Source organism: Zootoca vivipara, chromosome Z (assembly GCF_963506605.1).
Source record: "Zootoca vivipara chromosome Z, rZooViv1.1, whole genome shotgun sequence".
NCBI lineage: Eukaryota > Metazoa > Chordata > Lepidosauria > Squamata > Lacertidae > Zootoca > Zootoca vivipara.
In genome coordinates this window covers 12,631,376-12,655,882 of record NC_083294.1, presented here as the reverse complement: position 1 = coordinate 12,655,882, position 24,507 = coordinate 12,631,376, and the positions used below count along the sequence as shown (strand labels likewise).

General features: G+C 44.2%; 1 protein-coding gene and 1 non-coding gene across 18 annotated transcripts in view; both read right to left on the bottom strand.

Annotated features, from left to right (window-relative positions):
* Positions 1-1,990: 1,990 nt before the first annotated feature.
* PRRC2B (proline rich coiled-coil 2B) overlaps positions 1,991-24,507 on the bottom strand; it is a 69,489-nt gene continuing 46,972 nt past the window's right edge. For 2 of the 17 annotated variants that reach the window (XM_035112630.2, XM_035112633.2), the window contains exons 25-33: positions 23,594-23,786; positions 18,984-19,076; positions 18,781-18,878; positions 17,428-17,555; positions 16,291-16,531; positions 13,571-13,762; positions 12,478-12,569; positions 8,502-8,583; positions 1,991-7,236 (exon numbers count right to left, since the gene is read on the bottom strand). In XM_035112630.2, the coding sequence (XP_034968521.1) occupies positions 7,093-7,236; positions 8,502-8,583; positions 12,478-12,569; positions 13,571-13,762; positions 16,291-16,531; positions 17,428-17,555; positions 18,781-18,878; positions 18,984-19,076; positions 23,594-23,786 (1,263 nt within the window). In that variant the 3' untranslated portion in view covers positions 1,991-7,092. Of the gene's footprint in view, positions 7,237-8,501; positions 8,584-8,861; positions 8,924-12,477; positions 12,570-13,570; positions 13,763-16,290; positions 16,532-17,427; positions 17,556-18,780; positions 18,879-18,983; positions 19,077-21,452; positions 23,787-24,507 lie in introns of those variants that run through there. The other 15 variants (XM_035112641.2, XM_035112643.2, XM_035112637.2 and 12 more) reach the window with 12 other exon arrangements.
* Positions 23,099-23,181, bottom strand: LOC118084593 (small nucleolar RNA SNORD62). Its single transcript, XR_004692515.1, has one exon. It is a non-coding gene; the product is annotated as a small nucleolar RNA SNORD62 (small nucleolar RNA).

Here is a 24,507-nt window from a genome sequence, read left to right as displayed (position 1 = left end):
TTGGGGTCAGATTCCCCAAAGTTTGCTTAAACGGCTGCTGCTTGTATTTAGATCCCGTGGCAATCAGTGGGACAAATTAGTCATAACACTATCCCATTGATTTCAGAGGGGCTCAAAATAAACCCAACTTAAGAACTGTATCCCCAATGAAATTCTTCTCAAGCGCAGAACCACTGACATTTAGAAAACGTTGAGTTTGTCATGTCCATAAATTTCAGTGTGTTTACTCTTCGGAAGATGAGGATTTAGGGAGTGTGACCGGTTTGGGAGCGCTGCAGGGGGCGTCGCAACCATGATCCAGAAGGGAAGAGGGAGGGGTGCCCCAAAATTTGGTATTGCCCAGGGCAGCTGTTTCCACTCCTGAGGCAGTAACGCTTCTGATACCAGTTGCCTGAAATTGTAGAATGGGAGTGCTCTTGTACTCCGATCTTGATCTGGTTGGCCTGTGAGAACAGGATACAGGGCTTTATGGTCTGGACCTGAAGGCTCTTATGATGTTCAACCCACCAGATGTAGGGAAAAGCCTGTGGAGGATGCTGAGATTCTTCCATTACTGGGGAGTTGGACTCGACGGCCCTTGAGGTCCCTTTCAACTCTACAGTTCTACCGTACTATGTAAGCATTTTAAAGCAAAATAGGGAGTGCAAAATGCCTGCTGCTGTTTGTGAGAGCTTGACGGTTAGATTAGTGATGTGTACGAGTGTACCGCTTTGGCGGGAAGGTAAACGGCGTTTCCGTGCGCTGCTCTGGTTCGCCAGAAGCGGGTTTGTCATGCTGGCCACATGACCTGGAAGCTGTACGCCGGCTCCCTCGGCCAATAACGCAAGATGAGCGCTGCAACCCCAGAGTAGGTCACGACTGGACCTAATGGTCAGGGGTCCCTTTACCTTTACCTTATGATGTGCAGCCTCATACTGCAACATAGTTTGAATCAAGAAAGTAGGGCACTGAGCACGTGCAGACTGCAAATGACGAAATCAGGTCTATGCAAGCACGAGCAGAGAACAAAGAAATGTAAACAGCAAAAGAATGTAATTCAATTTTTTCTGTTTATAGAAAAGGACTGGGGTTCTCTGTTCAGAGACTGTCTCTGTCCTATTAGACTCATTCTATGGGGCTGTCCTTTGCTGCAGTAGAGATTAAACAGGGTGCCTAGCTAGGTGCCTTGCTGGTTGCATCTTTTAAAAAATCCTACCTGGGAACAAACACCTACATTGTGGGGGGGTTGGACTAGATGATCATCAGGGTACCTTCCAACTCCACAAATCTATGATTCTAGTTAACTCGAACAGGAGGCAGTAATGACCACCAACCAGGATGGCTTTGAAAAGAGGAATGGAGAAATTCATGCAGAGGGCTATCAAAACCTACTAGCCACGGTGGTTTTGCCCTGCCTCCATGATTGGAAGGCAGTAATGCTCGCGAATACCAGTTGCTGGAAACCACCGAAGAGTGCTCTTTAGCTTGGGTGCTGCTTCTGAGTTTCCCACAGACATCTGGTTGACCTCTACGAGAACCAAGTGATGGATTAGATGGGCCATTGGCCTAATCAAGCAGGCTTCTGTGTTCTTGTAAAATTTACCTTTGGTCTGTCTGACACAGCAGGGTTCATGCGGTCTGACCCACCTGTTAACCATGAGCATGTGCCAATGCTGACAAGCGAACCATTTTTTTTGTTTTTTGTTTTATTTAAATAAGGAGAATTCTTTCATATGGAAAGAGCTAATACAATCACATATTTGAAAGGAGAAACCATAGGAACTGAAATCAAGAAGAGGAAAGAGAGAGCTCGTTGCTGCCACCAGCCTGGCGATTTCTGTCATCAGAGACATCCAGTCCATGTTAAAAACTTGTCCCAGAAAGGTTTGGGTTTTTTGTTTTTTTTAAAGAAAAAAAAACCACGTCGAACATTAAAAGATATTTTAAGTTGTCAGTTGTCATTTCAAATATATGGTCTACATGAAAAGACAAATAGAAGGAAAGGCCCAAAAAAGAAAAAAAGAGTTTTACTGTACAGTTTGTGAGGTTAAAAGGAGTACAATACCCTCTTTCAGAAACGACAAATGCAATTTATACAGGACGAGGGGCATGGGGTGGGTGGGGAACTTGCTGCTTAAGAAATGTCTCAACATGCCAAAGCGAGTACCACACTGCTATTGCAATTCCCACATAACTATTCAGATGGTTACATCTTGTAGAAAAAACCACTGGACACAAGTAGGTCTTAAGTTACAAGCATACTATATCCTAAAATAGGACCCAGACCAGTTTCATTCTTCCCACACCTAGCAGTTCCACTGCTTGAAAATGATTTGTTCATCTCATTTGATGAACACATTAAGACGATTCTGCTTCATCTCATGATCTTGTTTATCCATCCACACTCCCAATGGAAAGGGAGTTGCATCTTTGCATAAAATCAGAGGCTAACCATCATCACCACCACCACCACCACCACCCTGCATGCAACTCAAACGAGATGTAAGGGGTCCTTGCCTGAAGTGGGGGGTGCAGCTGCCAATTTAAAACAAAGAAAAAGGAGGCAACAGCTGAACTGCAAATCTATTCTTTTAAAAGTATAGCAAAGGGGGTGGGGGTGGGAATTACACCAGTTTGGTGCAGTCTTTCAAGAAGGGCAGAGGGAGGTCTGCTTTAACACAATGAGTAGGCAGGGCCACAAACATGAATGAAATTCAGCAGGCAAAGAATTGCATGGCTGCTGTTCTCATGCTGCGCAGGAGCTAGTCACGGATTATTCAATTTAAGGACTGCTTCACTTGCACCTGTGCAACTTCACCTTTAATTTTAGAGGGATATACTGCAGCCTTTTATCTGCTCCACAACTGGCCACAAACCGTGGCGTGAAAAGTAGCTAAGAACTCACAAGAGGGTTTTTCAGGAGAAGGGAACCACTGCACAAAGCAGTGGAGGCGTAGAATCGAACACTATTTACATGTGACCATAGCCTTAATAAAGCCTGCAGCTATGCCAGCTGGTTGGAAAACACAGTGCTGCATCAGCTGCCATTGGGCTTAGAGCATGGCTGCCCCTTCTGCATCAGCCTCAGGAGCAAGACAATCCTGTCTCTGAGTGAAACATCTTCCAGAAGTAGAGGATGCATGCACAATCGGTTCCGGTGATAGGGGAGACTGAGGCAAGGTCCAGTCTCCTCTTCCATTGAATGGCCGCAAAAATTACCCAGTTTGTGGAAGAGGAGCCCGCTCACAGAGGATCTCTCATCTACAACTGGTTTATTTCCATGGGTCATCTGCCAGCACTATCACCAGAACTGACAAAGTAGCTGCACAAAAATACAAGGAGGGAAGCAGAAGGCCAGAGAGGTTTTATGAATCTGCTACCTCTTTCCAAATTGTTATTATCCCACCCTCAGCTGAAGAACGTAGAACTGAAAGAATCAAAGAGACAAATTTCAACTTCTTATTATTGATCCCCAACTGGTACTGTAAAAAAACACATAGTTTTATCTTTTTCTAAAGTGGAAGAAAAACAAGAAGACGTGGCAAAGAAGGGACATCATTTGCATTTTTGGAAAACAAAGGTGTAAGGGGACAGCTTTCCATGTGAAAAACAAGTCCTGTGAGCTGCAGGTAAGAGTAATAATGCAAATTAAACCTGCCTGTCCCCCAAAAGAGGCAATGAAAAGTAAGAGGTTGCTTCTTGGCCTCTCCTTCACAGAGTAAATTCAGACATAATATATAAATAGAGCAGTGAAACATTTACTTCTTTCTTTTTTCACCTAGACTACAACATCAAATACGTATAAATAAATTCTAGTGTTTTGTCTTGTTAAAAGAGGGTGACTTCCCCCACCGCCCCTCTCAATAGTAAGTACTGTATTTCTGATTAAATTTACACCAGGAGTTTCTGTAATATTTTGCATCTAGCAATAAACTCAAGCTCCACCAATGCCACCTTCCCCCCCCCCCCCGGCTGTGCGATTTGCAGAAGGACCACCTGAAAGTCATATACAAAAGAAAAAACAAGGTTTGTGTCTTCTTTAAAATAAAATTAAAAGGGCATCACAAGAGCGCTAAAGGTGTAAAGCAATATGCTGGTGAGAGCAGGATTTGAGTTTGTTGAAATTTAAAATCGGTCACAGCCCGCCCGCCCCCTAAAAAAATCCAAGGAAGCATTTTTATAATTGCTCATGATATTTCAAAGTAGCAGAGGCATCATGCAGAAGAAGAAAAAGAGCAAGATTATTCTGGAAATATTAATGTCACCGTCTTTGAAAAGGTGGGATGGGGACAGGGTGAGATTCAGGGGGTGAGGAAAGAACTCCTGCAACTCCAATATTACTAAACTTCAAATCACTCTAAGATACTAGAAGCATTGGGTGCAGCTCTGCCATCAAAGCTAGAAGCCCAAGAAATAACCCTCCTGCTCCCCAGGAATGGCAATTTTATAAATTTATTTAAAAGCACCATCTATCTCAAGCCCCTTCCACGGTTTTCTATGAAGAAAAACAAACACACAGACACACACAAAACGGTGAAGAGGAAACATTGCTATGGCTGAGTTAAAAGAAGCTTAGAAGTCAGAATGAAAGCTGCCCTATAAATGCCACGGTTTTTACCAAGCTTAAGAAATTAAAAACTCTTTTGAAAAAAGAAATCCAGGAGGGTGTTCCAAACTTTGCAAATCCTCTCCCCACCACCTCTCACAAATCCTTCTTAAATACATTCTTTGTTCAAAACATTTGTCTTTGGAAGCACCAGCAGAACCACCAGCAGCAGAAAAAGGCCGTTAGGACAAATTTTCAAGTTAGTGTCTACAAAAGAAAGATAATTTTCCTTCTCCACTCTTGTGTTTTTAACAAGACAAATCTAAACAGGAAACAAGTGGAAGCAATTAGTCCACTTGAGACCTCTACCATCTTTTAAAAACACAAAACCAGACATGAAAATGGGATCCAGTATAATCCATGGCTGCTCTGCAAGTTATGAAGAGGTTATGTCTGGTAGAGACTAGAGTCACTGAGTGCTCTAAAAGTAATTATTTGCAAAAGGGTGTGTGTTTGTGTGGATATGAGAGGGGAGAAGGAAAGGGGAAGGAAATAAAACTCTCCCGCACACAGCGATTCCTTTCATTCGTAAGGAATCAAGCCTTTGATCTGCTGTAGTGTGCTGTGCAGAAGGAGGCTTCTACCATTTTGCTTCAGTAGTGGACATGCATCTCAGCTACCAAAAGAAGTCCACTGGGTGGTATTGAACAAAGTTCTAATCAGAAACAAATCTACTGAAATTAGCGTGCCTAAGTTAGTCAAGTCCAGGCATCCCCAAACTGCGAGTCTCCAGATGTTTTGGCCTACAACTCCCATGCTAACAGGACCAGTGGTCAGGGATGACAGGAATTGTAGTCCAAAACATCTGGAGGGCCGAAGCTGGGGGGTGCCTGGTCAAGTCCATCAATTTCACGAGGTCTAACTGAAAACTGCTGACAACTGGAATCAACCCAATGGCTCTCAACTAACTCAGATCCCAGCAAGGCAACAACTTCCTTGTGTAGAATCTTGAGGAGACCCCCTTGCTGCAAATCTAATTGCTTCCAGAATTTTTGTTTTTAAATAGAAACAAAAACACCCCAACTCCACACAGATGACGACCAATCAGGGTAGATCTCATGGAATAAACACTGGTTTTCTTGTTCTTTTTACACTGCAGGGGGCAGGCAGGAGAAGAGGCACCAACTGGAGCAGCTACTAGACCTACTATAAATGCCTTTCGTAATGGTTTTTACTTTTAAAGCAAGCTCTGCTTCTAGTGTAACAAAGGAAACTCAAGGGTGGAGGGAGGGAAGGAAGCATGTCCTAAGCCGTCAAATGCCTTTACCTATCCCAGGTGTGGGGAACCTTTGATCTTAGAAATGTTCCTGAACGACAACTACCATCAACCCCGGAAAGCATGGCCAATGGCTAGCGATGATTATGGGAACCGTCGTTCAACAACATCTGGAGGGCCAAAAGGATTCCCCACACATGATCTATCCTATATTTTACTTGAAAGGATTTTAAGAGCCGAGGGCTAATCCCTGCCTATTGAGATGAAGCAGGCGCCTTCACTCTACTCTTTTTGGCACCTGCTAAAAACATTCGCATTTAGACAAGCCTACCCTGATGCTCAGAAAGTTGAGGTAATTTTATTATGTTTGAGCATTTTATTTATTGTAATTTTGCCTCAATTTTATTGTTGTTGGGGTTTTTCTTACCGTTTATAAACAACTTTAAGGATTTTCTACAATCAAGAGGTATATAAATTTTATGAAATAAACAAATAAGGGTAAACATTGACACAGCCTCAATTTAAAAGGAGCGTAGAAAGCTCAACATATCACACAGGAACTGTTTTCCATACATCCCCTCTGCCCAAAGTGGGGACCACCCAGGAACATGATTTTGATTTGGGGTGTGTGTGTGCCATTTTTCAGAAGGCAAAGAGTAGAAGACAAGAAGAGAAGGAAATGTAAGCGAACTTAGAAATGTCCTGCTATAAAAGACACATCATCCTGTTTTGCTTCAAAAACCTTGGGAGGCCTGTTTTTTGTTTGTTATTAAAAATAAAATAATATCCAGCACACTCCTGATCTCATTACCGCTCAGCTGACACAAGAGGAGAAGGGTGGGCTCCACCCCCACCCCCACCCCAAAAGCGGGGTCACTGCTATTTGCAAGTGGGAGCAAGGAAAAGGAAAGAACAAAAGCCACCAGAGCCACTCAAGTCATTTTCGGGGGGGGGGGGCAGCAGCAGCAGCGGTACAGCAGGAATGGTTGCCTTTTGTTGTTGTCATGTCATTTGAAAGCAAGCAGGTCCACATCAAAATCCACGGCTCAAAGAACTGCTTTGTTGGGAGGAGGACTCTGACGAGACCAACGCTTCAGGCAGTTTGACAGATAAGTTGCAGTAAAGCCGGGGAGGGTGGCAAGGAGTCTCAGCACAGCTGGTGGCCAGGGTGGAAAAGGTGGAGTGATTTGCAGAGCCTTCTCACTCTCTCTTTCTATGGTGTGTGTGGAGTATAACAAAGCTGACTGGCATCCCGGGGCTGGGGAAGAGGGTGGGTTGGTGGCATAGTTGCTTAGGCCTTGCTCTCCTCCACTTTGACCGTCTGAGGCTTGATGGCTCCCGTGCGCACCGGTTTAATCAGATTGGCAGAAGGGGGCTCTGGAAGTTTCACCACTCCAAGGCTGCCTTTGCTTTCGTCCAGTCGCTGTTTTGCCTGCTGGGATATATGAGTGAGAGAGGGAGGGAGAATATGAAAACAAAGGAAGGAAGATCATGCTTGACCTGCGAGCGCACTTGGTGCACTGAGACTCTCCAAGCCCCTGCAATGAAAACATTTGCTTAGAATATAGTGATGCGGATTAAATCAGCCTTGCAAGTAAGTCTGGCTTTTTTAATTTTTTTAATACTCACATACTAAGAGGCTAGTAGCCTGAGAGCCACAAAGGGGGGGAGAAACACCCTTCTCTGTGCCCAGCATGGAAATGCCCACTCACAGAATTATTCGTTTATTCAGATTATTTGGGGCAGAGTGCTCCTAACCTTCAATCCACTGAGCTGAAGGATATTATTACTACTAATAATAACAACTTCAGGTATATCTCTCTTTTTCCTCCAAGTTCAAGGTAGTTACATGGTTCTCCCCCCCTTCCTCATTTAATCCCCACACACACAGCCTGGGAGGGTAGATTAGGGGTAAATTAGGTTGACAGGCAGTGAATGACCCAAGGCTACCCAGTGAGCTTCATGGTTGAGGCAGGGATTTGAACTCTGGTCTCCCAACTCCTAGCCCAACACTCTAACCACCACATCACACTGGACCTCAGTGGACAGGTGTGCAGGTGTCTCTGCAAGGAGTGGGAAGCCCTGCTGCCAAGTGGGGGAGCCCACTGACAGAAAGTGCCCCCACAGCACCAGCAAGAACAGCAGGTGGAAACTATGGCTGCTGGTACCCCCTAAATGGGCAGCTTCAGGGGTGGAATGAAGTTCTGGGATGCCATGGGACCCAGAATAACGTCTGCAGCAGAAGGGTTTTCAGGTGTTGTAGCCTTCCATCAGGAACCCTGTGAAAGTCATATCCACAACATACACAGAACACACATTGAAAGAACATAGCTTCCTCCCCACAATCCTGGTGACGGCAGTAAAGCTACAATTCCCAGCACCCTTAACAAACAATAGTTCCCAGGATTCATCTGGGGAAGTCATTTGCTTTAAATGCATTTGCTTTGGATGTAACCCGAGCCTCATCCAAGTTCCAGGAGAAAAGAGGCAAGAGTAGGCCTTTCCCAGAATCCTCCTGGCCCAGAAAACCAGGTGACAGCAGAGAGCCATTCTCAAGCCACCTGTTTCTGCTACTTGCCTTACGTCCCACCTGCCCTCGCCTCATTGCTCACCCCTTGGCCTGGCAGCCATTGTGAAGAGGAATGTGGCAGCAATTTTTGTGAGGACTACGTACAAGGGAGCTTTTGCCTTTATCCTTACCTGCTGGAGGTAATGCCCCTGCAGAGAGTTCATATTGACGGCCTGTCCAGAGGGCTTCCCACTGGGGCTGGCAGAATTAGGCCTGCAGGGGGCGAAAAGAAAACACACACACACACACAGACAGACACATACACACACACAAAGGTTAAGACAGAGCAAGCAACGACAGAGGGAATCACCATCTCAAAAATCAAGAACGAGCTCAGCAGGCAGGCCCCGGAGGGGGCAATCACAATTAAAAGAGGGTTGCCTGTGGACTCCACAATTATTATTTTTTTATCCACCTCACATATGTTCAAGTGTTTGCCAGGAGTCAGGGGCATGTTCCCCCCACCACGAGTCCTGTTTCATTTTACCTACCTCCCCACACTTCTGGAGCCCCGACATGTCCAGCACAATGCTCACCAACGATCCTTTCTCTGCTGAAATGCCAAAATTCCACCACAAAACAAAACAAAAATCAAATCAAATGCCGGCTGCCGGAACTGCGCAAATCCAGTGCCTCAGAGAGTCAAGACCCTTAATTTTATGTAACGCATCCCACAGACAAACAAAGTGCAGGAATGAAACACAAATAAACAGCCCAAAAGAGGCAAGGAAGGAGGCTGTGTCTCTCATCCACACCATACATTCAAAGTGCAATGATACAAAGTCACAGCTTTCCCCCAATGATTCAGGAGAGCTATTTATTAAAGGTGCTTATAGTGGTCACGACTGGACCTAATGGTCAGGGGTCCCTTTACCTTACCTTATAGTCTTTATGATACCTTCCCCTTCATTCCCCTCACAGAGCTACAATTCTCAGAGTTCCCTGGGAATAGAGATTGAGTGCCCAACCACTTTGGGAATAGTAGCTTTGTGAGGAGAATTGTCTCTTAACAACTTTCAGCACCCTTAACAAACTCTCATAATTCTTTTGGGGAAGCCATGATGTTTAAAGTGGTATCATAATGCTTTATATGTAAGCTGCGAATGTGGCTTCAGTTATGCAAATGCCCTAAGCAACTCAAGAGGTTGGCATAACATTACTGAGTAAAATTCCTAGAAAATGTGACATTGGGGTTGGATAATGAATCTCAGAGGCCAAATGGCTCTCAGGACTTTCTCCAGGCCACACCTTCTCAGTGGCCTTGCCCTGCACCCCCCTTGAGTCTTTTTGCCTGGCTGGAATGTGTCCCTTGAACTGAGATTGTGCCTTTGCTTGTTTGGATGGAGGACAGAGAGGTGTTTGTGCATGCAGAAATTAGTGAACTGTAGAAAAGCAGTATTTATATTCATTGTTCTGCTCCCTTTTGTCTCAGGCCCTGACTACCACCAGTATGTGGCTCCCTGAAGGTGATCCATAAGTACTCAGGAGTAGGTCTACTGAAATCAATGTAATGTTAGTCATGTCCATCAATTACAATGGGTCTATTCTGAGTAGGACTAACATTGGATGCAAGCAGGAATTCCCAGACCCCAAGAGGATTGCCCTCGTTCAGCCTATTAACAGTAGCCATTGAAATTTCTTTGAGAATAAAATATGGGCCCTGATGGAGTCATTTCCTTTGCCCAGCCCACTTCCGCATCTGGCTCCTAGAAGGCTGCCCATGAGGAAATGTGGCCCCCACCTCTGATTTAGCACTCTGCTATGCATGAGCCTGAGTGTTCTTAGGTATGAAGTATACCTTGTGGCTTAAAAACCAAGGGTTGCTTTCAACTAAGCCCTACTCACGGTAGACCCATTATAATTAATGAACCCAAGTTAATCATGTTTATTAACTTCAGTAGGTCTACTCTGAGTAGAACCAGCACGGGATACCACCCAAATTCCGGTTTACTGAGCAGACCAGCTTCACAAACCATGGGTTGAAGCTGGCTTGTTGAGAACCTGACTAGGGTTGTTTTAAATCACAGTCTGTGGTCTCTATGAAAGGACAACCCAAAATTCATGGAAACAAACTACAAAGAGCAGAAAGCTTTCTCCTGGACACACGGGAGGAGGAGAGAGCAACTGAGCCTAAGTTCACTTAGGCTCATTCCCGCTCATGCATGTGGTACTAAACCATGGTGAAATGAGAACCAGCTCAGCCCGACTGGCTCTTTTACATCAAGTGTAGGGGGCAACCCTAACCAACCAAGTTCAAGCAGGCAAGGGATTATGAAGTCCAACAACATCTGGAGTGCCTCAGGCTCTACACTGCAGCATTACTCACAGTTTCCCCCCTCTCCATCTCTTACACTAACACTCTTGAAGTCTGGGAAGCTGGCTGGCATTTGTTGGGTTTGCTTGCTCTAACTCTTAATTTGCAAATTTCTACACTTCTAAAGAGTCAACCAAGTATGTAGAAACCATTGTCTTATTATTATTATTTAGTTATCCCAGCACTTAATCAACCTAGATCTCTAAAGATTGCAAGATGGTCTTAAATGAAGGCTGCCAATTAATTAATTAATTAAAACAATTAATTATAGGCGTTTTAGTCAACTGCATGATCAATTACATCTTCATAAATATGAATTGGGGGGGGGGGAACTGGCTGGATCTGAGCATTTAGTTCCTCACTGAAATCAATGGAATTTGAGTCATGACTAACTTCTCCCATTTAACTAACTTAGGCCAATTTGCGCTCTACATTTAAAGCAGAATTATATCACTCAAAAAGCCATGGCTTCCTCATAAAGAATGCTGGGAAATATAACTTCCTAAGGGTGCTGAGAATGGTTAGGAGAGTCCTACTCCACTCACAGAGCTACAATTCCAAGACTCCCTTGGGAAGGACTGTCCAACCACTCTAGGAACTGTAACTCTGAGAAGGAAATAGGGGGTCTCCTCACAACTCTCAGGACCCTTAAAAAACTACAGCTCCCAGGATTCTTTGGGAGGGAAGCCATGCCTTTTCAAAGTGGTATCATACTGTTTTACATACGGTATATACTGCCAATGGGGTCTTAGCCTGGATCCAACCCAATGGATTTGAAGCAAGCTTTTTAGATCAGGTGTGGGGAACCTGTGACCATCCAGATGTTGCTGGACTACAACTTCCACCATCTGAGACCACTCTCTGTGCTTGGCTGGGGCTGATGGGAGTTGCAGTCCAACCACACAGCTTCTCCATCCCTGTGCTACCCAAAGTAAATGTGCAAGAAGCATCCCCATCCAGGTAAGAGGAAAGGCAAGCTGCCTTGTGCAGCATCAGAACACTAGTCTACCTAGCTCAATACTATCTACACTGAAAGGCGGTGGTTTTCAGACAGCGAGTCTACCTGCCATCCTTACCTGGAGATGCCTTTAGGAACTGAACCAGGAACCTTCTGCATGCAAAGCAGATGCTCTGCCCCTGAGCTAGGATCCTTAGTCAAATAATGCTATCAATACCCACAGCTATTTATACAGCTAATTAAAATGCAAGCAACTGTAATTGTTGACAGCGGGACAGGGAAAATGGTTTCAGAAATGGAATCTTTCACACTGAAGATGCTGGGGATTGAATCTGGGACCTTCCGCATGCAAAGCAGGTGGAATATTATTTACCCACAGTCTTTCCCTTCTGTAAGCAAAAATGGCGGGGATGTCTTTTTAAGGTTACACTTCCCCTCTGCAGATTTTATGACTGTATTAGAAATAATAAAATGTAAAAAATCTGCAAATGAGAAAATCGGGGCACCTTTTTAGGAGATCATTAAAATAAAACCTGATTAAGCTAACTGTATCTCACTAAATGTAACTCGGAGTAGACCCAATGAAATTAAGGTTAGGCATGCCCATCAATTTCAGTGGATTGACTGAAATTTGAGTAGGACTAACACTGGACAGAACCCCCTAAATAAACTTTGTTTAACATATAAATTTCTTAAGATTAGAATTAAATTAACAAATTTCTTAGGCATTTATACATGAAAAAAAGGGTGGGGGGGGAGGACTTTTCCCTTGCCCTGCTCTCTCTCCATCCCACTCAACAGAAATAAACCTGCAGCAATCAAAACTGTATTTCACCTGTATGTGTGAGGCGATGGAATAGACCCTGCTGTGGGAGCATTCTGTTTTGCATCTGCAAAGTGGAATCCTTTCATTTCTACATGCGAGGACTGGAAGGAGAAAGGAACAGGATGCAGGGTTATTTCCTTTTCACATAAATACTTCACCATCTTGAGGATGGGAAAGAGATTCTGGCTCAGTTTCAGACATTATCCCAAACCATAGGCCCCAGCTGCACTATACATTTAAAGCAGTTATCATGCCATGTTCAACAGTCATGGCTCCCCACAGACCAAAGAATCCTGGGAGGTGTACTTTGTTAAGGGTGTTGAGAGCTGTTAGGAGACTCCTGGTTCTCTTCTCAGAGCTACAATTCCCAGAGTGGTTTAACAGTCAATTCCTCTTTGCAGGGAACTCTAGGAACTGTAGCTTTGTGGAGGGGAATTGGGGGTGTATTCTAAGAACTCTCAGTTCACTTAACAAACTAAACCTCCCAAGATACTTGGAGCGAAGAAAAGGCAAGACATGCCTTAAATGTACAGTGCAGAGGGGACCCGACAGTCACAATTACAGACCAATTCTCTTCCATGACTTTGTCTAATCTCCTTACCACATTGTGGAGGAATAAACTCTACATGTTAGGGATACATTGTGTGGCAAGGTACTTCCTACTGTCTGTCCAGAATCTACTGCCAAACAAACTCTGGATGACCTCGAGTTCATCTCCAGATCATTCATTCATGACTTTATAAACCTGTTTCCTCTCTCTCTCTCTCTCTCTCTCTCTCTCTCTCTCTGTCATCTTTCTCTATTAACTATGGACACCCCCCCTCCAACCTTTGAGATAAGTAAGAAAACCCAAGTTGCTTGGCAAATGACAACTGCAAGGTAATGGGAAGCCAATGCAGATCTTGTTCACATGCTCGCCACACTCTTAAATCTGTCAGGAGACGAGATGCCATATGAATTGCTTGAAGCTTCTGGAATGAGTTCAAGGGCAACTCCATGCAGGGTGCATTACAGTAGTGTAGCCTCGAGGTTGTGAATTTGAAAAAGTATGTTAATAATAGAAATAAGTTGTTTTAAAAAGTCAATTAACATATATACACACCCTGTGGGTCCTTACCTCCCTGCTCGAAGCAAGGACAGGCGGCTGAGAGCCAGGCGAGAGAATTCTGCGAGGAGCTCCAACAGACAGGTTCTGGCCTTGGGGGAGCTGGATGGACTGTGGCAATATCAGGGGCTGTTGGCCAGAACCGTAACGGGCCATCGGGAGCTGGGAGCCCGGCATTGACATTGTTAGCTGCGTGTTAATGAGGACACAGTTACTTGAGAGGCAATAATGAGAAGTAGCCACAATGCTACTTCCCAGGGATCAAAACAGTTTTGGCGGTGGGAATAGCTAATTCCCAAGATAAAGCCTTTTTATCTTTTGATAAGTGCCATGGGGACCACCCCCTCTGGTCTCTTCTCAGCAGCCCCTCCCATGGATCATCCCACCCAGACAAAGAAAACACACACACACCCCACTTTTCCAAGGAATCTGGCAAAATAATTCACCTGAGCCTTGAAAAGCACATAGAGATGAAAGAGGAAATGAGAAAGAATATCGTTCTTCCAACTTCCGCCTTCTGATCTATGCACTTTTCACGGGGCAAAAGACAACCACCAGCACCATCTCACTATTTTTTTTTTGCTGTAGTCACTTAGTAGCCTTCTATCTCTTATAGCAATTGCACTTATTCTCTGTATAGAAGATTACTATCAATGAATTGTTTGATTCTTGTATTTCTGTCTTATATGAGCTATGTACTCAGTGAACCTATGAGCTACTAAATTTCTAGCTTATCTGTCTCTTAAGGATTGTCTGCATGAAGACAAGGTAATGTAGCGGAGCAAGACAGTTTTAACCCCTTGACCTGAGGCCTCTCTTTTTGTAAGTGTGCTATGAGCTAATGGCGTATTGTGTTCGAAAAAAAACCCTGTAAAAGCATTGTTCAAATGTGCCTCCGGGGCAGTTCCCTAAACTGGTGGTTCACTGAACAACTGGTTTTGGAGGCTGCCCTATTGCAACAGCTCCTCTAACAAATTGGGTCCCTACCGGATGCTGAGTTTGTATATCTCTCTTGGTTGTGTTTTTCTTTAAGGTGTTATTCCCTCACCTGGGTATGAACCATTAAGAGGTGGCTTACAGGTGAATTCTTACCACATTATGACCAAAGGAGCAGCAAGAGGGGAGGGGGCTAAGAGGCTTTGTAGGGACCAAAGGAAGCTCTCAAGGGCACCACTGGGTGCATGGGAGCACCACTGGTGACCCCTGGTTTAAACCATGTTTCCTGGATCATATGCAATGACAAGCCAGGAAAGTGAAATTAAACCATGGTTCATCCGCCTTCCCAGCCGCACATGAGGAAGAAATGAGGGGGGAGCATATACGGAATGCCCAACCACTAATTCCTTCCTCCAGCCAACGGTAATGTTTGCTGATATTTAATACTTTTTCACAAAATACATGCTTTGTAGTGGTGAAAGGATTCCGCAGGGATAAAACCATCCTCCACCCCACCTGCCTCTCAGTTTCCTCCAACCGTGTCTACCCGAGTAGCTCATCCTGAAGTCTTCTGTTTGCTATAAAAGGATTAAGCCGCGCACCAACTTTCCGCCAAATCATCTAAAGTGCTTCAATGCCAGATGGCCTTTCAAAGGGGCCTTCCGAAACCTGTTATGGTTCGTTTCCTGAAAGCAATGAGTGTCTTGAAGAGCCACATTAAAAACATGCTTGGTGTTGCAGCTGGATCAATTTACCCCTCATATATTCCAATTTTAAAAGGCAAGAGAAGCACAGCTCAGAGACGCTGGTACTAATCTGACGTCTGAACAACACACACAGGTAAAACTGGGGTGTTCAGATAAAAGCAACCAGGTCTATACAGGGCTGGCGAAGCTTCAGGCTCAGGGGCTAACTGCAGCCTCCCCATCTGGCTCTTCGCTCCCTCCCCAGGTCACTAGTCCTGTTGCTGCAGTTCTTTTGTTTGGCTGGAATGTGTCCTCAAGTCATGGTTATGCTGGATGACGGGGAGGGTGGGGTGGCAGAAGACCCCCCACACACACACACATACACTTCCACATGACTGGAATGTAGACTATTATACACACAGGTCCTGCTTTCCAAACCTAATGTGTCCCCAGGAAATTGTTCATTAGGTGAGCTGATGGTTTCCATGATTTCCTATGGGAACTTTTCTAGTACTGTACATGCTCTCTGCCTCCATACTTTTTTGCCTGAAGCTGCTGCAAAAGCCAAACAAATAAAAATGGGATTTGTCTGATCTCCCTCCCTCAATGGTTTCTGCCCAAAACGGCTGCTGCCAACCAGCCATTTGGCTATCTAAATCAGCCATGTGTGTTGTGAACTTTGCGTGTTAAATCTTTGTGTCTGGGTAACTTAAGATTTCAGAGGGCAATTGTTCTGGTAGCGGGACCTGCATGCACAAAGAACCACACGCACACAAAACTGGAGGTGCTCCCCAACCCCACCTCTATACTTCTGTGCCAGTTCTAAAACAGCAAACTAAGTAACTTTTGGAAACCATCTGTGTCTCTGAAACCCCTCTGGTGCAAACAGAAGAATATCAGCAACTGTCTACTATCTTTTTAGACATGCGCAAAGGCAAGCTACATGTCTCAAGCCACATTTTGGCAAAGATTTTTTTTTCCAGGCAGGAAGCTAGCAACTCCTTATCAATGCAAGCACAGGAGTGGGGGTTTTGGGAAGAGACAGAATGATACGCACACTGAGCACCAGCCTCATGACAGCAGCAGAGCCCTGACCTGTGTAAGCTGCGATTCCATCATCTGTGAGGCTCCCATACCGGGAGCCTGGTTGATCTGGCCTTCATACACCAGGGTCTGGCTCCCGTTAACTGGCTGATAAGGGGATCCGGATTGAGTTTTCACCATTTCCAAAGGCTGCATGCCTGGGAAGGCGGAATATGGAGGCTTCAGGGCAGTGCCCCCAGTCAGGACCACGGTGTTGGGTTGGGAGAGGCTGGGATGCATGTAGACCTGAGACCTAAAAGGATGCAAGGCAGATGTGCACAAACCTCAGTGTTTGCCTTGAGTTTGCTGATACCTTCCTTTCGTGCATAGGTGGCACTGTTTTGGCCACGTCTGAGTGAGAAATTGGGAGTAGGATTTAGGAATGTTGGCTGCCAGCTCTGGGTCTCTGCTATTCATATCCGACTTCTATGCTCCAGATTATGTACACAGTATATTTTGCAACTCTATAAAATCCTGTGCCAAGAGGATAATTCTGTATCCTGTGCAAATTCATTTAATTGTGTTTTGCCCAGCCTTCTTGGGCGTCAGGGCCCTTTTGTGTATCTGAGAAACTATTGTGGGGACCACAACATTTCACAGAAGGGAAAACAGGTAATTCCAAGAACACCCCCCTTCTCTCTTTCACACACACACACCACCAACAACAACAACAACAACAACATAAACAAGCACTCTATCTACACACTCAAAATAAATAACAGACCAAAAAAGCAGGGAATGCCTGTTCTCCCCCATAAAAACCCCAAACACGTTTTTTAAAAAAATGGGTGATCAGAGCAGAGGGGCCAAGCGGGTAGTAGTTTAAGGGTACCAGTCTGGGGACCCCAGATGTAGGGTTGTAGTCAATGCTAGTCCCACCCAGAGTAGACCTACTGAAATTAATAGTCATGACTTAAGCCCACTCATTTCAGTGGGTCCAAACAATCAATCATCAAACATGTATATAATTTCCATTCTGCTTCCACTACTAAGAAAGCCTACTGCTAATTTCCTTGCTTATGTGAAAGGGGGGTGGGGGGTCCCCCCAGAAGCAGCATTTCATTCTCTGAAGAAGTCGATTGAGCCCTAGCCAACTGGGGTAGGGTGGGGGGAAGAGGGGAAGTAGGCACTTGCTTGGGATCCCATTACCTGAAGGGCTGGATTGAGCTATAGATCTCCTGGGACTGTGAAACAGGAAGGCCGCCTCTCAGACTGAGTTGAGCCTGGGCTTGCAAGGACGTGTGAAGAGAGAGGGGGATCTGCTGAGCAGCTGCAGCCTACAAAGAGTATGAAAAAACAACAAGGTGAGATCAAGGCAGCAAGTTTCCTGGACCAAAAGGGACCAAAAGGTTTTCTGCCGCCATGAAAACCTGCTGCTCTTGACTCCATCTCCCTCTCCCTCTTTGGGTTCCCTCCCCTCTATTATTTACTGGCAAATACCCATCAGGTGATGGCATTCATGGCTTCAAGCTTCTTGGCAGGCAGTTGGAATTATTCAAAAGCACTCAAAACCCTCTGATTTTGGCAACAACAGGCAAAGAACGAGATACAGTTAGGTGCACGCAGCAGAGCTAAGAGTCTAAATCTGGTAAATGCCAACTTTCACATCCGAGCACTGCCAATCCCACATAGAATTCTGCAAAAGTCTAAAAAGAGGTATATCTATTTCTTCACTTTTAGGCAGATGGCAGGGGAGGCTCCCGATGTAGCTATCAATGTTCACCAGCACCATCTCAATGTTTTGAGACAAGCCCCCAAATCTGCCTGGCAGCTCTGTCATCATGCAAGATTGTCAAAGGTTTTTTATTCCTTTTTGGTTTTTGCACTTGTCTTGCTGTTTGCTGTTCTGGGCTTATTTTGGAGGAAGGGCAGGGTAAAAATTCAGGGCCGCATGCAACACTGTCTTCCAGTGGACGGGCGAGCTTTGATGTTAAGCAGAGGACGAATCCAGCGCAAGTGCTGCTGCAAGCAGAAACTCACCAGGGAACAGGCTGTGCAATGTTTTGTGCAACTAAGTCACCAGCAGCCTGCTTGGATGCATTCTCTTGCACAGCACTGTTCCACCACTGGTGCAAAATATTTTTGCCAGTGGAAACACACATACCGCTAAGAGGATTTAACTCAGTGCTACACTGGGTAAAACTCCTTAGAATCAGCCACCATCTTTTCCAGGCCCAGGATCCACCTTTAACCCAAAAATGTATCTGAGGACCTGTTTCTTAATCTCCTGCCCCTAGATATTTGATCAGCAGTGGTGCTGCTGCCATGACCTGCCACAGAAAGGACAACAGCCCAGTGGTGGATCTCAACCCACCGGTCAAAGACCAATGCCTTAGATGGTGATGATTATGAAGATAATAACACTCCTTGAGAACACATTTGCACAAACTCAGCAATAACAACAACTTCCCTTAATAATACATATGCACAGGCCCAGTCGTAATAAATAAAATAATAGCAACGTTCCTGGATAACATATCTGCACAGACCCAGTTGACTTGCCTGCTGATAGCTCTGCTGTTGGGGTATTGTCTGGGGGACGAGACGTGGCTGGCTGGCAAAGACGTGTCCATCGAGATACAGGGGTGGGATGTGGTTACCTAGAATCATATTTTTTTTCAGAGAGAGGGAGGAAATGGCAAAAAGTTAATCCCATTCACTCCGGAGAGGCGGGGAAGTGGGTAGAAGAAGGTGTTTCTGCTCACCATCTCCCTTCCACCCGGCCATCAAAGATACAGGGGTCCCACCCCATACTGAACTCCAGAATCCTACTTCTGCACTCCTTTGCCATAACGGTCCTAAATGCAAAGGGAGGCAGGTTAATGGGGCAGGAAAAGAAGGGGGAAAGTGACCTACGAAAAGGGCACACACGTCTGTCCTCTCTTTCCCACCCATTTCGAGTATTCCTAGACTGCCCTTCATATGACTGGATAAAAAGCTTTCAGGGAATACAAGCAAAGAGCATTTCCTTTCGCCAAACACACTCCCACATTGCGGATCGCAAAGGGTTGCAAATCCGATGCTGGTCCTACTCAGGGCAGACCCACTGAAATGAATGGACATAACCCATTTAGACTTATTGATTTCAGTGGATCTGTTTCAAGTAGCACACAACTCATAGCAAAGTATTACTAGAAATCATGACATAATTGGAATGGGTTGGATCCTACTAGTGGTCTTGCTCAAAACAGACTCATTGAAATTAATGGACATGACTAACGGAGGCCCCATCTGCTCAGTACATTTAACGCGTTATGATACCACTTTGATAAGTTATGGTTTCCCCACTGAACCCTCAAACTGTGGTTTGTTAAGGGTGCTGAGAGTTCTTAGAACACCCCTATTCCCCTCATAGACCTACAATCCCCCGAGTTCCCTAAGAAGAGGGACTGACTGTTAAACCACTTTGGGAATTGAAACTCTGAGAAAGGAACAGGGGTCTCCTAATAAACTACAATTCCCAGCATTCCTTAGGGAAAGCCATTGACTGTTCAAAGTGGTATAAATAGTGATGTAAATGTACAGTCCAGAAGGAGGCTACTTTAGGTCTGTTAAATTTCAATGGGTCTGGTCTGAGCCGGACTAGTATTGAATACAACCCAAAGCATTCTATTTGAACATATATATGATGAAAGGATATAGATATAGATATGACCAATGCATATAAATGACCAATACAAAATCTGCTTACATCTTATTGAAATAGACACAAGTATAAACCAGATGGGTTGGAAATAGTAGGGGAAGGTGATAACATAAGGCAAAACAGACATTTGTTAATACCCCAACAGCTAGTGTGGTGTAGCTGTTAGTGTCACACATGGGAGACCAGAGTTCAAATCCCCTACTCAGCCATGAAGCTCACAGGGTGACCTTCGACCAGCCATTGCCTCTCAGCTTAACCTACCTCACAGGGTAGTTGCAGGGATAAAATGAAGAGGAGACCGCTGGAGGAAATGTGGGATATAAATGTAATAAACAAAATAAAACAAAATACGGTAACAAAATAAAGAGGCGGCTTAAACCGTCTAAAACTTTAAAGCAGAGTAAGTAACATTAATTTAAAATGCCTAGGGAAATAATAATTTAAAATAAATATTGTAACCTGGGACTGAACTGATGGCAATGTGGTATTGGAGAGGACACACTAAACTTGAGGGCACCACCACAGAAATGGCTGTTTCCTTTCAGAGACATAACACACTTCCCTGAGGGAAGGTACTCAGAAAACAGAAAACATTAAAAACACCTTAAGGCTTATTTGGGAAGAGACGCTATTTTAGGTATTTGGGTTCCAAGACACATACAATGTTAATAGGTAAACGCCAGCATCACGCACTGGAATCAAAAGCGAATAGGCAGCCAGCGCTGTTTTTTCAAAAATGATGTGATATGAATTCATGTGGTTGAATCAGTTATGAGTCCGGCAGTCAAATCCTGCACTCCTTGCACTTTCCATCTTGTCTTCAACATTAGATAGGGTTGTCAATAGTGGACAGGACTTCTGTGCCTTTAATTGCCCTGCTCTCTTTTGAGTCTGGAAACCTTAAAGAGAAACCAGCAGACCCTTTGTTTAATTTCCAAGCAAAGGGTCTGCTGAAAACAGGTAACAGAACTGCACCCTCTTTTTAAAACCCTTTAAAACAGGGATGGCCAACTTCCAGGAGTTATAAACTGGAGGTGATCTAACCCCATTTTATTGGGGTTCAGGTCAAAGTTGTAAGTTGTTGAGCTATTTTTAGAGAGGGGAAATGCCCCATTTTAGTGGGGTTCAAGTCAAAGTTGTTGAGCTTTTTTAGAGGGGTTAGGGTAAATACGTCAGTTGTGGGGGGGGCGCCTAACTTTCAGGGGCAAGGGGATTACTCGCTCACCAAAATATTGCTGCAAAAACTCCGTTCTTCATTCCACGGAACAGGATAAAATGCAGGGAGGGGAGAGGGGCCGGGGGCTCTTAGACAAAAGCAAAGGAAAAGGAGCCCGCAATTGACAGCGATCGACTGCAGACTCCCGATGGACCTGTTGGACATCCCTGCTCTAAAACATGTTTGGGATAAGGAAATTGTAATGAGAGATCCCTCCTCCATCTGCTGGGGAAAATCTACAATCTGAAAATCTTTGAATACCACCTTCTGTTTCTGGAAAAGCTGAAGGGAAATTAACTGTTTAAGTGTCTAAAGCAAAGTGGAAAGCTTTATCTGCGGCGGACAAGAAAGATTAAAACGGGACTATAGAAATTCCGGTATCTTTTTTTTTTTGTTCTCTGCCACTAAAGAACTCAAGAAAATGAAAGTAGAGTAATTATCATTAGCTGTGACAAAAAGATTTTGTTTTGAGATAACAGTCAGAGAAGCCCAAGATTGTAGTTTTGGAGGAGGATAGAATGGCCATTAATAACAAGAAACATTAAAAGCATTCAATAGGGCTCAACCAGTGATAGTTGGTATTGTTCAGCCATTGATGGCTGAACAATTAACAATGATCAGCTCAATATTTGATGAAGGAAATGAGCCAAATGATGAAGGAAAAAAGAAGCTAGAGGAATATCAGGTAGAAAATGGATATGAGAAATATGCAGAGGCCACAGAACAAACTGATGAAAAGTTGGCAGAACTGGATCAAGAAATCAAATAGATGATTGTGTGGAAAAGGAAATGACCTCCATACAAGGATTTCAGGGAGAAGTAAAAGATAAAAGTCACAAATGATCTGGAGAATTATTAGGATATACAATGGTACCTCGACATCTGAACGACTCAACTTCTGAAGGTTTCGACTTCCGAAGTCGACAACCCCGGAAGTCTTTTGGCCCTGTGCACGCGTTCGGCGCATGCGCAGAACGAGCACTTCAACAACCGAAGACTTCGACTTACGAAGACTGCTGCGGAACGGATCATCTTCGTAAGTCGAGGTACCACTGTAGTGTTGATGGAGTGGAGAGGGGAAAACACTTTGGGACTTCAATCCTGGTATTTTTTTTAGTTCTAGCAGAGAGAAAGTACTCTGCATACAATTTGGAGCAAATTCAGAGAATGTTGTGATTACAGCTATACTACTACCTCTGGAAAAAGATTTGAAACAAATTAAGTGGAAGGCCCTTGAGGAGAAGATTGGGATACCATCATAAATACAACAAGAAATGGAATACAACAGGAAATGCAACTGAACATATGGATCTGGACATGAACAATAGGATATATAATGAGGAACAAATATTGGCCCAATGTGTGATCACAGTGGAGTTTTTAATATGGAAATGGGCGGAAAAATTTATTGTTATTCAATATGAAGTAATTGTGGTGGGAATTAATAGAGGTAAATTTCAAAGAAAAAATATGGTTAGCATTTATTAATAATAATAATTTGGAAATATCTTGGACTTTTCATTGGAAAAGGAGACGAATGATTCTGAGACACCTTAACTTAAAAGAAATACTATTTAGCGCATAGTGGAGAAGATGGATGTTTGCATGGATTAAAAGTTTTAAATAGTCATATTTTATTCTATTATGTAAACGGCAGGTGGAAAATTGGAAGTTCTTCTTCTGTATTTTTTTGCTAATGTTCTTTTCTTATCTTATTTTATCTCTCTTTTTATCCTCTTTCCTCTCTTTATTTCTATTGTTCCTTTCTTTTCTCCTGGTTTTCTTCTTTTTAATTTTTCGTAGCTGTAATTTTACTGTATTGTGGGAAAATCTTATTAGAATTAAAATCTTTCATCCAAGAAAATGAAATTCTGCCCCAAGAGAAGATGATTTCTGCCTAACATAGTCAACAGCACAGTAGCAGAAATGAGCTGGCCCAGTGTCAGGCAAGATTAGAGTCTCTCAGTCACAGAATCTCTTCAAATGCCCTTTGCTCAACAGCATAGGCTTCAGTAGGATCCATTGCAAAACATCACAGAGACTGAGGACACGCAAAGACAGTTCTCCCAGAATGCCTTGCTTTTTCTGGGAAAACACACACAGTGCTAGCTCTCCACCACACTTTGCTATATAAATGGGTACAAGTCATATCCAACAGAATTAATCTGAGCCTTGAGAAGCACATGGAGATGAAAGATGAAATGGGAAACAGCATCACTCTTTTCCCCAGCTCCATGTACTTTCCTTCTTTGAAAAGTTAACCACCCTCACCATTTCATGACCAAAGGAGGGGTCTCTCTGTGGATAAGTTCTCTTGTGTGAGAAACTAAGGTCACTAGTACGCACAACCTGGTACAACTGTCAACAATAGTCAGTTTCATTTCACCTCTAGAAGAGAAGGAAAAGCAGGGGACCAGCAGGCAAGCAGAGAGGAAGGAGAGCAAACGGTATACCTGGGATCGAAGCAGATGGTGCCACGGATGCCACAGGCATTGGCGGTACAGTAACGCCACCAAAGGAGCTGTAGCTCACGCCGTTGGAAGCCCCAACACTGACAGGAGGTTGGATGCCGGAGCCAGCACCCCCAGGAGAGCTCTGTTCCGGGAGACTGGGGGAGTTTTCCCAAGCTTTGCGGGCTGACTCCATCTGCAAGGGCAGAGAGGATAAGACTGAAAACAACCCAAGACATTTCAGGTGCAAAGCGGGTGCATAGCCACAGCCCTTCTAAAAACAAGAAAGATGATCTTCCCCAGGGAGCCACAGCCAGAGTTTGCAACTAGGAAAAGAATTTGGGGGGGGGGGTCCTTGTTCATGAGATGTGAAAGCTTCGTGAAACAGCAGGTGCTCTGCATTCAGAAGATCCTGAGTTGTTTCTGACTAAGTTCTACTCAGAATAGATCCACTGAAATGAATGGGCCTAAGATAGTTAACTTCTCTCAGTTGCAACAGGTCTACTCAGAAGCAAGATTAACACTGGCTATTACAGTGGTACCTCGATTTAAGTATACAATTGGTTCCGCAAGCCTGTACTTAACCTGAAGCGTACTTAACCTGAAGCGAACTTTCCAATTGAAAGTACAGTGGTACCTCTACTTACGAATTTAACGCATTCCGAACGCACATCCGTAAGTCGGAAAAAAATGCAAGTCAAATACCATAGGAATGCATTGGGAGAAAAAAATCGTAAGTCGAATCAACCCTATCTAAAAATTTGTAAGTAGAAAAAAACCCTATCTAAATCGCATCCAAGATGGCGGACGGAGCTCCATTCGTAAGTAGAAACATTCGTAAGTAGAGGTACCACTGTAATGGAAAGTGGATTAATCCGTTTCAGACGGGTCCGCAGAGTACTTAAACTGAAAGTACT